This window comes from Prionailurus bengalensis, chromosome B2, assembly GCF_016509475.1.
Source record: "Prionailurus bengalensis isolate Pbe53 chromosome B2, Fcat_Pben_1.1_paternal_pri, whole genome shotgun sequence".
Classification (NCBI taxonomy): domain Eukaryota; kingdom Metazoa; phylum Chordata; class Mammalia; order Carnivora; family Felidae; genus Prionailurus; species Prionailurus bengalensis.
In genome coordinates this window covers 124,929,707-124,944,923 of record NC_057349.1, presented here as the reverse complement: position 1 = coordinate 124,944,923, position 15,217 = coordinate 124,929,707, and the positions used below count along the sequence as shown (strand labels likewise).

General features: G+C 48.0%; 1 protein-coding gene across 7 annotated transcripts in view; it reads left to right on the top strand.

The window, feature by feature from the left end:
- Positions 1–4,738, top strand: part of NHSL1 (NHS like 1) — a 242,504-nt gene extending 237,766 nt beyond the window's left edge. For all 7 annotated transcript variants that reach the window (XM_043592454.1, XM_043592453.1, XM_043592450.1 and 4 more), the window contains one exon: positions 1,828–4,738. In XM_043592454.1, coding sequence (XP_043448389.1) covers positions 1,828–2,563 — 736 coding nt within the window. In that variant the 3' untranslated portion in view covers positions 2,564–4,738. The remainder of the gene's footprint in view (positions 1–1,827) is intronic.
- The last annotated feature ends 10,479 nt before the right edge of the window (positions 4,739–15,217 follow it).

Here is a 15,217-nt window from a genome sequence, read left to right as displayed (position 1 = left end):
CATAGGCCAGGCTCTGCAGTCTCAAAGGGGCTGGTGCCACGTCAGCTTTGGCCACCCTTCAGACTTTGTTTCAGTCCTTACCATCTCCTGTCTCCTGCTTTGGGGGCTTCTTTTTGGCCAGAAGCATGGCGAGGACTGTGGGAGCACCGAGCCCAGGGCAGCCGTTAGGGGTCCATTCCTCCCGTGTCTTGCTGTGCAAGGCCAAGTAAAAACAGCACTGAAGCGGGCCTAGCGGCAGGAAGAAAGAACTCTTTTTCCCTAAATGGCACTCACAGGTCTGTTGAGCACATCTTCCATGCCTGACACTTTATGGCTGTTATTTGCATTCATCTTTATTGATAAACTAGGAGCTCTCTACCGTTGTTTCACTTTCCAGATAGGATACTGGATCAGAAACTTTTTTTTTCTTTTAATTTTTTAATCTTTATTTATTTTTGAGAGAGAGACAAAGTGTGAGCAGGGGAGGAGCAGAGAGAGAGGGAGACACAGAATCCAAAGCAGGCTCCAGGCGCTGAGCTGTCAGCACAGAGCCCGACGCGGGGCTCGAACTCACGAACCGTGAGATCATGACCCGAGCTGAAGTCGGACGCTCAACCAACTGAGCCACCCAGGCTCCCCAAGGATCAGAAACTTTAATTTGCCCAAGGTCACAGAGCAAGGAAGCTTTAGCAGGGGATTTAGCCCAGGTCTGTGTGACTCCAGAGGCTCTTCATCTCATTGAATCCTCACGAACCTGTGAGGTTAGTATCCTCGCCCCCATTTTTACAAGTATGAAAACGGACTAGTTTGTCCAAGGTCACACAGCTAGAGGTTGGTAGTGCTCAAGTTCAACTCTCAATCTGTATATACAGTACCAACCTCTTGGTGCTGCAAGCACCTGCTGCATATTCTATCATTTTATAGCAAACAAAAAGATGTACCCATGTCTTTGTTTTATTAAATGTACCGAGTTTTTCTTAAAGCACCTGCATCTGGCTGAGAGATTCCTTGCAGACTGAGTTGTTATTGTGAAGAGACCAGCAAGGGGCCCCCTGGCTCATCTGCTTTATTATCTCTGAGTCACTCTGCATACAAAACACATTGAACAGCAAGCTTCTTAGAGACTGAGGACAAGAAGCACCTCCGGGAAACATCTTAACTTTCCCTAAAGGCCCCTCCTCTGTCACATTCCACCCACATTCTTCAGATTGTCTTGATCACTGAGAGGTTTTCTGAAGTCAGTCAGGAAACAGGATCTGGTGTGGAAGGTTCACTCTAGTTTTCTGGAAAACTGGATTTTCAGAAGTTGACATACGGGCCAGTAAGAGCCAAGGAAGCCTGGTTTTATGTCACACTCTAGAATGTATGAGAACGCAGAGCTGTAGAATTGTTCTAGAACCTGAAGTGGGGGCCTCCCCCATGGTAGGGGATATTCTGGGGGTTGACTTATCTATTAGCCCTGTTGAAGGGCTAGTACCAAACAAGAAAAGGAAGATTACAAACAAGGGTGGTCGGCAGTGAAATTCACTCGGGATCGGTCTAATACGGGAGTGTTAAATAAAATACGGCAATAGAAACTTTTGAAATGATCCTTACCACAGTCAGTTAATGTGATATCTTAAGATTCATTTCAAAGTAATCCAGTGAGGGTACAGATGAAAGAGGGGCAGCCATGAGTCCATCATTATCGTAGCTGGGTCATGGGCTCACATGATAATAAAATAAACTATTAAAGGAACTCTTAATAAATGGTGACCGGAGTATGCAGTAAGAGAAGCAGGGCGGTTGTGACCGACATCCCATGGCCCACCGGGAATGAACCTTTATCTCCATGTTCTTAAATCTCAGATCCAAGAGGAAAGTCCTTGGCCGTAAAGATTCAGATGATGATCACTCCCGAAACCATTCTCCCTCCCCGCCAGTGACACCCACTGGTGCTGCCCCCAGCCTGGCCTCCCCGAAGCAAGTGGGGTCAATTCAGAGAAGTGTCCGTAAAAGCAGCACCAGCAGTGACAACTTCAAGGCTCTGCTGCTAAAAAAGGGGAGTCGGGCAGACACGAGTGCCCGCATGTCTGCAGCCGAGATGCTGAAGAACACAGACCCTAGATTCCAGAGATCAAGGTCAGAGCCTTCGCCAGACGCCCCCGAGAGCCCGTCAAGCTGCTCCCCAAGCAAGAACAGGCGGGCCCAGGAGGAGTGGGCCAAGAACGAAGGTTTGATGCCTCGGAGTCTGTCCTTTTCCGGCCCCCGGTACGGCCGCAGCCGAACCCCGCCTTCTGCGGCCAGCAGTAGATACAGCGTGCGGAACCGGATCCAGAGCAGCCCCATGACCGTCATCTCGGAAGGCGAAGGGGAAGCCCTGGAGCCTGTAGACAACCGGGCTCGCCGGGCCCCGGGTGCTGCGAGGGGATGCTCCCTGGATGGACCGGTGGGGGATGAAACGGACAAGGGCAGCCTGCTCTGTGGCGGGGAGCCCGCCGCCTCGCCGCAGGCACAGGGTCCCGGCCCCGCCAACGGGACAGTCACGGCGGAGCGCACGGGTCCATCAGAACGGTGTGGAGGTCCTCTGGGGGAGGAGAGCTAGGGACGAGAATGTGAGTCTCCCAGGTAACGTGAGGGAGACGCACAACACCTCGCTCTAGGAAGTCTGACAGGTACCTTCCCTGCCTTGCCCGTGGATCCCGCTCAGCGTTTGTGCTGTGGGCCCCGGGTGCTGCCAGCCCTACAGCGGAAGGGGGGTGTTATTTAGGCCTCCCCTCGGCACTTGCCCTGTGGCTGAAAAGCAAGTAGAAGCTTAACTTCCAGAAGTGCTTCCTGGGGAAGATTTCTTTTTTTTATTCCTCCGCACGCCCTTTTTTTTTTTTTTTTTTTTTTTTTTTTTTTGACTAAATGCTGGGTGGGTGTGTGTGTGTGGAAGGGTGTGTGTGTGTGTGCATTTTGAACCCTTTTGTGTTAAAACACACGCGTGCGTGCGCTCACACACACATACACACGCGCACACACACACAAACAGCATGTACAGAAATAGAAGGAAAGATGGGTGGAAACATGGAATCTTCTGGACTAGGTGGGAATTGCTTGAAAAGTATTCTGTTTGGGGAAACTAGTGAGTTTCTGAAGAAAGAGGGGAGAGAATCATTCCTTCTAAGAAAGAGGGGGCATATTGGCTGGTGCTGCAGAGGACACGGGGTCCCGGCCCCGGCGTGCTTTCGAGGTGAGCTGTGTCGCGATGAACCCAAAACGATGGGAAAGGGCTAAATGACTAATGGGTTCAGGTACTTTTTCCTGGGGAAAAAAGGCTTGGTTTCGTGAACATGACAAATGTGGGGAAGTGGCAGGGCAGTCACTTGGAGCCTGCTCCACTGCGGCCACAGACACACGCCTTCTGGCCTGAGTTTTAGACACGTGGGCAGTCTTTTCATGACTTTCCTCCTTGAGTAGCGGCCGAGGCCTTCCTTGAGAACGAAGATGACCGCGTACGCGCACAGAGAGGGTGAGAGGGGACAGAAGGGAAGAGGGGCAAGTGATAAAACGCTGCTGGAAGCTGTTTCCTGCTTATGAAATAAACTTATTTTTCAGAATTCCACTTGAAGACTTGCACTACAGAACTGTGGGTGGAGATTTTCCTTTTACGGCCGTTTTTACCAGAGTGTAAACTCGCATTTGGCAATTTCTTATCGCTTGACATGTCAACATTTGCTGACTTTTTTGGATATCCTTTTGGTGACACCAAAGATATAGGTATGGCTATTTTTCCTTGACCTGCCTACATACAGTACCATGGCCCCATTTAGAAAGGTTTATCAGAATCTATTCTATATTCTCATACTTTGAAGAAAATGCTGGATACCTCTTGTTAGTCAAATACACTAATAAAAATTGGCAGGGCTTGGCTATTAATTAACCCTGGGAAATGAGATTTTAGATTAAAAAGATTTTTTGCATCATTTGGTTTGTGAGTTTTTATATTTTTTATAAGCAATTGAGTTGGCTAATTACCTTCTAATCTTCTCCAGCTAGAATTTTTAATACTTATAGGCGTGGGAGAAAAGTGTGTAAAGTATTTATTTTTACGTCCTACTCTTGTGCCCCGCCCCCCCCCCGCCCCCATTCCCTCCCAACTGCCGTGTACCTGGACTCCTCTATTTGTTGGTTACATGAAACAAGCCTTGTCGCCTTCATTAGAAGGACTTGGGACGACAACACGGAGATCCTTGGCCCGTGTGCAGTACGGCTACCAGCGGTCATCTCTTTCGGCATAAAAACGTCATCTAAACGTTGGACCGCACGGGCCAGACTATCAAAAGGTTTATTACACATCACAACCGTAGACCCCCATTTTAGACACGGCTTTGAGACAAAAACAAACCTAAGGAATGAAGGCTTCTTCCATCCTCTGAAGAAAACAAAACCCTTCTTTTCACACAGCCCGCAATGAAGACCTGATGTTTGGCCAAAGGCTAACGGGCTTTTCACCATTTGGAGCTACCGTCTGCCGTGCTGGGCCCGAGGATCTCCTCGTCTACATTTTAGAAAAGTGGTGTTGGCTTCTGAATATGAAACCTCCTCGCTCCCTAAGCCCGATTAGAATGTATGTGAATATCAGACAACTTTAACTTAATATATAAATCATTTATGTCGAAGGTAAAGTAAAACAACATCACCACTAATTATAAAACTATTTTAAAAATCCCCGTTTTTAAAGAAAAAGGATACTAGGTTTGAAAATTTGCTTTGAATAAAACAATTGTAAAGGAAATAGTTGAACCTTACTTCTTTTCGTTTGCGCGTGCATTTTGGAATAATAAGATCGGCCTTCTTCCACAGAACTGGTGAGTGCTTTGCTGGATACAAACAGAACAGCAGTGAAGACCAGAAGGTGCCTGTGGGAGGTGGGGACCCAACAGAGAGGAGATAGAACATCACAGATACTGTGGATGGTGCCATCTCAAAGGACATATGGAAAAACAGCCCTGAACGGTGTCCTCTGGACTTTGGGATAAATATGAATAATGTATCGACTGATAGTTCAGGTGGTGTGGCATGCGGAGAGATGCGAGAACTTTTCACAGGCGTGGATGAAATCTAGGGAAACCAGAATCTAGACTCCTCCCTGGACCATATGGCACCTTTAGCTTTGCTACTTTATTCCTCTGTGAGGAATGGGGTCTGTTTACAGACCCCGTCACCTTGAAAAAACCCGTGAGGGTAGACTTGTTGACTCTTCCTTATATCCTGAGACCGTAAGTCACTGATAATCATAGAAGTCCTAGGGACAAATTACTTCCGCCTTATTTTTCCTGAGAGTTGGGGGAGAAGCAAACGGTCATGTGGTCTGTCCGGTGGAAGCCACCTCAACTTTGGTCTGATTTCTGCCCTCCTATTTCTGAAGGACGTTGGTTACAACCATTTCTTCTCACCTGAGGGTAAGAGTATATTCGTTAGGAGAGTCACAATAACAAGGAGACAACACACCACCCCCCTGGAAGGACAGGAGAAGCATGCGACTGGCTTTATCGGTTCTGCCTTAATGTGTTTTCAGCACATGAAGTGAATATGAATAATTGTGTTGCTGAGATTCCATCAAGAAATGAGTACAACAGGATAGTACACTTGGGTGATATTAGGATATTATTGGGCAGGGTGAGAAGGAGGGTCTTTCAGATAAAACATGGACCTGACTCTTGAGGTCCGTTTGATTCCTGAGGTCTCTTTTGCTGTCGTTAGCCCTTTAGTTACTGTAACACAGTCTCTTCCGATGAGCTCCTCTGCCTTCCACACAGGTCAGCTTTTATTCATAGAACAAGGACTAGAGCAATCTGGAGTCATGTGTTTGGCATTTTAAAAAAGCCCTTTATTAAATATTTCTAATATGCTAGGTAAGGTATAAGGGAGTCCTAAGATTTAAAACGGTTAAGCGTCCAACTCTTGATTTCAACTCAGGTCATGATCTCACAGTCTGTGAGATCAAGCTCTGCATAGGGCTCTGCACTGAACGCATGGAGCCTGCTTGGGATTGTCTCTCTCTCTCTCTCTCTCTTTCTCTCTCTCTCTCTCTCTCTCTCTCTCCCTCTCTCCCTCTCTCTCTCTCTGTCCCTTCCCTGCTCACACTCTTTCTCTTTCAAAATAAACATTAAAAATGTGGATGAGATCTCATTAAGGGGCTTCAAATCTAGTGAAACACACACACACACACACACACACTGTGAACTATCCTGTAAAACGTGTCAGAATGGTTGAAAAGGAAGAGCACTCTGAGTTCCACAGCGAACCCTGTTGGGATCCCACACCCTGTGTGTCCTCCTTTACCATTGGAACACCTGACATTGATTCGAGATGGCAATGCACCCAACTGAAACGCTACACCTCACAGCCTCCCCTGTAGTCAAGAGGGTACAATTTTGACCAGTGAGACATGAGCAGTGGTCTGGAAATCTCCAGGAAGGTTGCTAATATAGGAGCCAGTCCCATCTCTTGTTGCTTTGTTTCTCCCCGAAAGAATGGGAGGCTAGAAGAACAGTACTTTTCCGACATTTCAGCACCAATGGGTTGAAAGCCACATGTGTGGAAGGTGAAGGAGAAAGGAACCTGGCCCATTGATTGCATCTAGAGTCACTGCATCAGCCTTGGGTGGTCTACCTTCTAGGTGCACTGTGTTTTTCACTCACTTGCAGTTGAGTGATAGGGGTCTCAGAGGAAGATGTCATTGCTTTTTTTTTTTTAAGGTTTTATTTTTAAGTAGTCTCTACACCCAAGGTGGGGCTCAAACTCACAACCATGAGGTTGAACGTCGCATGTGTACTGACTGAGCCAGCCAGGTGCCTCAGGTGTCGTTACTTTTGTCTAGATGGATGGGGGAAGGGTTGGTTGTGAACCTGAACTAAGACTTTATGGACAAGGAGGATTTCACCAAGCGGCGGAAGTTGGGAGAAGAAGGACCCTCCAGATGGAGGGGATAGCATGAGCAAAGGCACAGAGTCCAGTATTTAGAGGAAGCCATGTAGTTAAAATGTCTCCAGGAGAACATAGTAGGACGTGAGAGTAGAAAGGTCATCTTAGGCAAGAATGTAGAAGGCCTGGGATGTCCTCCCAAAGAATTTGGGGGTTTTGTTCTGTAATATTGGGAAAGAATGAAGGTTTTATAAGAAGGAGAATGATATGACCTGACTTCGTTCTTAGTCTTCTAAAGCTATATACTCTTTCTTGTTGAGTACATCTAATCCCATAGCCTTAAATATGTGTGTGTGTGTGTGTGTGTGTGTGTACACACACACACATATATGTATATACATATATACGTATTCACATATATACGTACATATGTATATATACACACACACATATAGATAGATACACACACACACACACACACACACACACACAAACACACTGGTGATTCCTGAACATCTCCTGTCCTTACTTCCTCTGTGAACTCCAGATTGGTATATTTGCTGCTTACTCAACACCTGCATTAAAGGTATTTTAAGCCTCCTATCTCCAAACCATACCCCCCACCACCATCTTTACTTTATCAATTAATGGCATTACACAATGGCTCAGGCCCCAAATCAAGGCCTATTCCTGTGGCCTGTTTCCTTTTCAAGCCGCATCTCAACCATAAGCAAGTCATGTCAACCCTACTGCCAAAATAGTTCACAAATCCAATCACTTCTCACCAGTTCCACGGCTGCCTCTCAGGTCCAAGCTGTTGTCTCCTAACCAGACTACTGCAAACACCTCCCAACTGGTCTTCTGGTCTTTACTGTGCATCTTCAACCGCTCTTAATTTACCATAAAAATAAGCTCTTAAAAACAAGAGATAGCTCTCCACTGCTTGAAACCCTCCACAAAGACTGAACCTTACAGCCAATGGGACTCGAACTCCTTGCTGTGGCCCGCAAAGCCTTTAAGATCTGCCGCTGTCCTCCTCATTCAAATAGTCTGGCCTAATTCTCCTTTCTGTCCCTTGACAGGCGCCATTGCAACCTCAAAACCTTTATTTTAACTACTGAAAAGAAAAGTGCCTGTATTTCTATGTTGGCTTAAGTTCCTCAGGAAGTAGACACTGAGACCATTAGGAATGCAAGGTTTTATTGGAGTGTAACACCGTTAACAGGAAAAGCGAAGAAGGAGGATAAGGCCAGGAGAGCTATCAGATTGCAGTAATGACCTTACACGGCTGCCCAACCTATGGGGAACTCTGGGGAAAGTTCACTCACCGGAGGTCTCCCGTGTTGGACAGAAACAGCGAGGTCCTTTACCACCGCCTTGTCTGGTCTTCGGCAAGAGGCCACTCTGAGAAAAGCATGCCTTCAATTCCCACCGCTTAGTAGAATCACTGGTCCCCAACCCTTGGGATAGTATGACTTCAGCTTGAAAGCTAAGGTGGCCCCCGATGAAGCCACCAATTGGAGGCTATCAGCCAACCACACTTCTTGCCGCTGGATGGCCAGTCTTGAGAGGAGATCTGAGTGGCACGTCTCCATGCCTGCCACAGTTTGGCCCCTTGCACCTTGTGGGTCTGCTTCCCCCACAAACGCGGAGGGCCATTCCGCCAAGGCTCTGGTGGACTTCTCTCTTCCTGAGGAGAAAGTGTTTTTTAGAGGAGCTTGGTGGGACCAACTAGAGCCCTTCCTGCCACCGGTCTGGGGCCACAGCCAGTACTTCTCCTCCCTCCTCCACTCACTCCATGCCCTTTACCCTCAACTGCCACCTCTGCTCATCTCAGTGGCTTTCCTAGTGGTGTGACCCATGCTCTCATTCCTGAGGGTTCTGAGATCGTGAGAATCAAACCCTTCTGGGACCAGCGCTGCTGCACTTGTCCATTCACAGTTCTAACTCGGCAAGGAGCACAAGAGATACACCACGTGGGTGCCCTGAGTTTCCATCATGTAACAGCAGACTTACCTCCTCTTGCACTCCAGGGTCAGGCATCCCTAACAAGATGGTGGCTCTTGTCTGCTGGACCCAGACACAAGGAGTCCAAAGTCCCCAGGTGGCAGCAATAGGTGAAGTTCAACAGGACACTTGTTGTGTTGTCTAGGGAGGGTGTATGCCTTTGAGAACAAGGACCTCTGGCTCTGCAGAGACCTGGGCGGTGGAGTGGGAAATCTTGTGTCCCTTGGTAGCTCATTGGGAGTGACGGTAAGTACTGTCACTCTTGCTTCCACCCCTTGGTTCTCAGAGCCACGTATCCTTCCTGTTGTGGACACAGCACTATGTAGGATCTCTGATTTAGGAAGTATATAACTTGGTAGGGTGTTGGCTGCAACCAAACCAGCAGCTTCTAGGTGGTGCCATACGTGAGAGGCCTAGTGGACCCCATGGCCATAGGTAACTCTCCCTGATTGGGTGTTCTGATGTGTAGATCACACGTTCAGTACATCCATGCCAGTGGATCAGAGATTTTGTTAAGTCTCTAGAGGGGGGGTGCTGTTGAGACCCTATAAACAGGAAAGGAAGCTGCATGTCTAGAATAAGTGTCTGAGCTTGTGTGAAGGAACTGCTGGCCGTTTCAGGAAAGAATGGGCCTTAGGTAGTGAATTTGGCCTCAAGTGACCGGTTGATCTTCTCAGAGCCTCACGAGGGTCCCAGCCCTGCTATCTATTGCTGGCAGGCTGGGCATTCAGAGTTAGCAGTGTTGAGGCCAGCCCTTGGTAAGCGGGAGTCTGTGGTGTTGGGGGTTCATGCATAGCTTCTATCTCTGCCTCCGTTGCCACCGTATTTGTGTGCACATTGTGCCAGCACTGGGGTGGGCACCAACAAAAGCTAACAGCAACAGGTTGTCATTTTGTCTTCTTGGTGGCTTAGCGCCCCTCTGTGGTGTGTGCTTTCTGGTGGGCATTGACATGAGCCGGTGTTTTCAAGCTCTGTGCCTGCTCCCACATGTCCTTCCACGTGTCTCTATCCCCAGGCTCCCTTGTCTCAATCATCTTTTTTTTTTTTTTTCCCCTTTCCAAACTGCTAACCATTTGGCCAGGCCATTTGCCATTGCCATGACCCCAAATATATTTCACCTTTCCTCCCTCACAAAGTAAATGACTAGTTCCATTACCAAAAATTCAAACCCCCCTTCTTTTTTGCAGAAAGGTTGCATAAAACTTTTTCCCTGAGGTGGTCTTTCAACATCACCCCTGAGTGAGGGTGTAATGCAGCTGTCGTCCATGTTCATCTTGCATCCTTAAAGTAAGCCAACTCATCAACATGCCAAGTTCAAGCTTTTCCTTCTTCCTTCAGTTGACCCAGACAACCACAGGGAAGTAGGGGAGGGGGTGGTGGGTACAACCATGAGGACATGGGAGTTGGGGCGACCTGCTCATGCAGCTTATGTATGTAACTCTGGTCCTGCTCATGATGGCTCCTGGATGTATCATTTCTGCCTCATGATGAACTGTGACTGGTCCTACCAACTTTGTGACCTGGTGGTTCTGACGGGACCTAGCTAAGATGGGCAGTTCTGGATACATCATCCCATGGTGTCTCATGGTTGCATCTCTACCAGGGCCCAGTAGCACACCAGAAGCTGTGTTTCAAAAAGGATGTAACTCTCTCTTACAGTTAGCAAGCCTCCCTTCAGGAACCCAGGTACCTGCATTGTGATTCTCCCACTGGGGATTGTCATGAATTCTACATTGCACTTTTTTTTTCACCACTGACACCTCTAATGGCACAGGTCTGCCAGATCACGTGGGCCATGCTGCTAATTCCTTCCCAACTGCCACTTCTGGGTGTGTTCCTAACTGATTCCTAGTTATGGGTCATCATTTCCTGTTCCTTTGCGTTTTTTTTCTAGTAATTTTTAATTGAATGCTGGGAGTTAGGCTGTTTGTTGGTGGATTTTGTTGTATTCCTTTAAATAGTACTGGGCTTTATTCGGTGCACAGCCACATTTCTTGGAATTCGTTTGAGCCTTCCAAGGCTTGCTTTTAAGTTTCATTAGGGAAGGTCCAGAACAGTCTTCAAGAGACAATTTAACCTTACTACTAAGGCAATACCCTTGTGAGGACACCACCTGATACATACATGCACCACCTGATACATACACCACCCCATGCGTGATGAGTTATTTCCACTCCTGCTAGCAGAAACAAAAAACTGTTCCCTAAAACAACAACCAACAAAACAAAAACTGTTCCCAAACCTAAATAAAATCCGTGAATCATGACTTTTACTGCTTTCTAATTTTTCAGTTCTTGGCTTGGGGTAGTTTCTTTTTATATTTTCACAGACCAGTGCTTGGCCAAGGACTCAAGAGGACTCACTGTAGATGTATAGAGGTTTGTGTGTGTGTGTGTTTCTTCATCCTCCATGCTGCTCAACAATTCAGCAGAAACAATTTTTTTAAATTTTTGCTTATTTTAACTTTTATACTTTGGCATCCCTTAATACTGATCTCTGTCTCTCCAACTCAGTGTGACTGCTGGTCTCCATTTGACTTCCCCCTCCTGCTTCGCTGCCTAGAAGCAGCCTTGAAAACAAGCTTCAACGTTCTTTGAACTCACCATTCCCGCCCCCCTTCTCTCAGAGAACACAGTCATTTGCTATGCACTTTCAATGTCTGGTTTTACCGTCACAGCCAGAAGTGGACGTGGAATATTGTTTTTGATTTAGTGCCCTGATTTGGGGGGGGGGGGGGGGTTCTAAGCTTACACTCTTTCCTCACAGGTCAAGGAATCAATGTGGGATTGTCCTACCTTCCAAGTATTTCAATCTTAATTATACATTCAGGAATTGAGGAAATAGCCAGTGACTGGTTGGTCTATAAACACAGGGACCAACTGGAAGCCAAGCTTTGAGTAGAACTCCATTTATTTCCTAACCTCTGTATGGTCCCACTTAATGGGGGAGGGCAACTATGATGACACTTTGGGTTTCTGGGTGTCCAGTGTCAATTTGGACCCCAGTGTATCTGGGTATTTCTCTTTCTCCAATGTACATCCCCGATGGATATTTAGAAAAATATCGGGGGACTCATTACTTCGCACACTTGCTGAAATATTGCAGGGATCTTTTCCCTGGGAACCCAACCATCTTTTCAGTCAGTGAGTCTTGGGTCTGAAAAGAGGCTCAACTCTGGAAACTGGGCAAGGGATTATAGTTGTGGGGAAGGGGAGATCTCAGTCCCCTGCTTATCTTTTCTTGCTCTCTTTTTGATCACGTATAAAGCATTACCCTTGTTGGCTACCCCATCTATTTCGTCCCTCCAGATGCCATGTTCTATTAACCATCTCCATAAGACTACAGGTTAGGTTCCCTTGGCTGCCCTTTCTTTTCTTTTTTTTAAATTTTTACTTATTTTTAAGAGAAAGAAAGAGAGAGAGGCAGAGCACAAGCAGGGGAGGGGCAGAGAGAGGGAGGGAGACACAGAATCTGAAGCAGGCTCCAGGCTCTGAACTGTCAGCAGAGAGCCCATCATGGGGCTTGAACTCATAGACCGTGAGATTATGACCTGAGCCGAAGTCAGACGCTTAACCAACTGAGCCACCTAGGTGCCTGCCTTGACTGCCCTTACCACCTTAGTGGTTAATGTGATAATGCACCCTGGTGTCTGCAATTAGCACTGCCACCTCAGCTCCTCACGGTCTCCTCATCACCCCCACTGCCGTCAGCAAGCCAGACTCCACCCCAGCCAGTCCTGCCGGTCTGGACTGCAGAGGAGAGCTGCCACCGAGCAATGTGGTTTTGCTCACACACCTCTCATCTGTGCCTTCCCCGTGGCCTTGCTAAATGGCCGGTCCTCTGGGCCTTCCCAAGGAACATAATTTCTATGGATGGAATGAATTATTGCCACCCATCTCCCCTCCCCCCCCCCCCAATTCATATGAGGACGTCCTAGCCACCTATGCGATGGTGTTTGGAGATGGGGCCTTTGGGAAATAGATTTTGATGAGGTCATGAGGTGGAGTCCTCAAGATGGGATCAGTGTTCTTATAAGAAGAGAAAGAGACCAGAGCTGCCTCTTGTTGGTTCACAATTGCCTCAGGAACATCCCAGGTGTCCTCTGAAATTGGCCCCCGAACATGGAGGGCAGGGAGGGACCAAAGAAAAGAGGTAGACGGCTCCATACCGGTAGGTGGCAGTTTTGATAAGCAAGGGAACCCATGAGGTTTGCCTTAGGTGACCGGCTGTAGGATGAGTGGTGTTCTGCAACCCCCCCAACCTCTGATGTTTACAGTAGACCCCCCTTAGGTGCACCTTCGATCCCTACAGCTCCGGGTGCCCGCAGCCAACCTCAATCCCGGAGGCAGATGATCCTCCGTGTGAAGTACGGTCAGAGGGTCAGTAGCGGCCTAACGCCACCTCACAATGCCCCTGTCACTCACCTCACTTCATCTTGTCACCTTATCATCTCACATCATCGCAAGAAGGGTGAGTACGGTCCAGTAAGATTTTGAGAGAGAGACCATATTCATAAACCTTTCATTAGAGTATATTATTATATTGTTTTCATTTTATTATTGGTTATTGTTAATCCCTTACTGTGCCTAATTTTTAAAAATTTAAGCTGTATCATAGGGATGGATGTATAGGAAGAAACAGTATATAGAGAGTTCAGTACTATCGCGTTTTCAGGCATCTGCTGGGGGTCTTAGCATGTCTCCCCTGCAGACAAGGGGGGATGGCTGCACTTAAGAGGCCTTAACTGGGTGAGTCATGTATCCAGTCCAGATGGTCCCATCACCACTTCTGTTTTGTTTTAATTTTTTAATGTTTATTTTTGAGAGAGAGAGAGAGAGAGAGAGAGAGAGAGAGAGAGGGAGACAGTGTGAGCATGGGAGGCACAGAGAGAGAGAGAGAGAGAGAGGGAGACACAGAATCCAAAGCAGGCTCCAGGCTCTGAACTGTCAGCACAGAGCCCGATGTGGGGCTTAAGCCCACGAACTGCGAGATCATGACCTGAGCCGAAGTTGGATGCTTAACTGAGCCACCCAGGCATCCCGTCCCATCACCATCTCTATCCCAAGGCTGTGTCCTTGCAGGGGCATCTAGGAGCGGGAAGGGCAAGTGGAACACACATTCCAAGGACAGGGCAGAGGTGGGAGCCTCCAACTACCTGGGTCCAGCTCTTGGGTCAAATGGCGGTGGTGTCTTCTCGGTGACCTCCTCCGATACCTCCCCCCAGCTGCTGCGTAGGGACAGAGAAAGAAGACGGCTGTCTGCAAAGCCAGAAGCCAGCCCTCGCCAGGCACTGACTTGGCCAACACCTTGATCTTAGGATTCCCAGCCTTCAGCACTGTAGGTACTTCTGCTGCTTGAGCCACCCTGGCTATGTGGTTTGTTACGGCAGCCCTAGCAGATAAGGCAAAAATCTCCTGATGGGTCTTATTGCCTTGGCTAATTATCCTTTCCAGCAAGGCCCCTTCTGGGAGCTTGGCATTCCTTCCTCTATTATATCTCTCTTGGCAGTTCAGGCGTTTCAACATTTCTATCGCTTTTTCCAGCCCTCTGGGAGTCACCTACCCTAAGGCACTGAGTCTGCACCATTGCCTGCAGTTTGTCTCACGGTGTTAAATCCCGTGTCCTGAGTGACATCCTCAAGTCGTAGACGTTCCCTCTATCCAGTCTTCTGACCGAGCACCTGCGGAACCTGGTCCCACGGGCGCGCTCCTGGCCCCTGCCCCTACAGTACCTTCGGCACATTATCCATTGCTTCCTTCATCCGGCCTGGCATGAACCCAGCCAGGTGGTGCTATGACTTAACCTTGGGTATCTACCTGGGAGATGGGGTAGGTCAGCTTCTAGGGCACCTGTTGCCTTACAGGGCCAGATCTCTATGCGTCTTGCATTTCCTCCTGTTAGGGCGGGAGAAGGGGGGAGGGATGGTTCAAGTTCTTAATGGGGAAAGGGAGAGCCTCTTCTGCAGGCCCAGAGTGTTCAGAAACTTTCAGGGGGGGTCAAAACTGTTGGGGGCATCCACCCGGTGTCCCCTTCTCATTATCCGAGTTTGGTCCTGACCTTGGCAGAACAAACCTGGCTTGTTGAGCATTTTTGGTGGTTACTACTTTTACCATCACTTCCTGTACTTGACCTCCAGCTTCTTTTGCTTAATTTCTGTGTGAGGTCAGGGCTTCTTAGCAAGTTACCAAAGAGATTCTGGCTCTCTCACAGTTTTTGTTGTTGTTGTTGTTGTTGAAGGGTCCTGGGTTGGGCAGAAATAGCTAGTTCTTGGGCCACCACCTTGCTCGGTCTTTGGCTGGAAGATGCCAGAAAACAGCACGCTGTCAGCTCCCACTGCCTC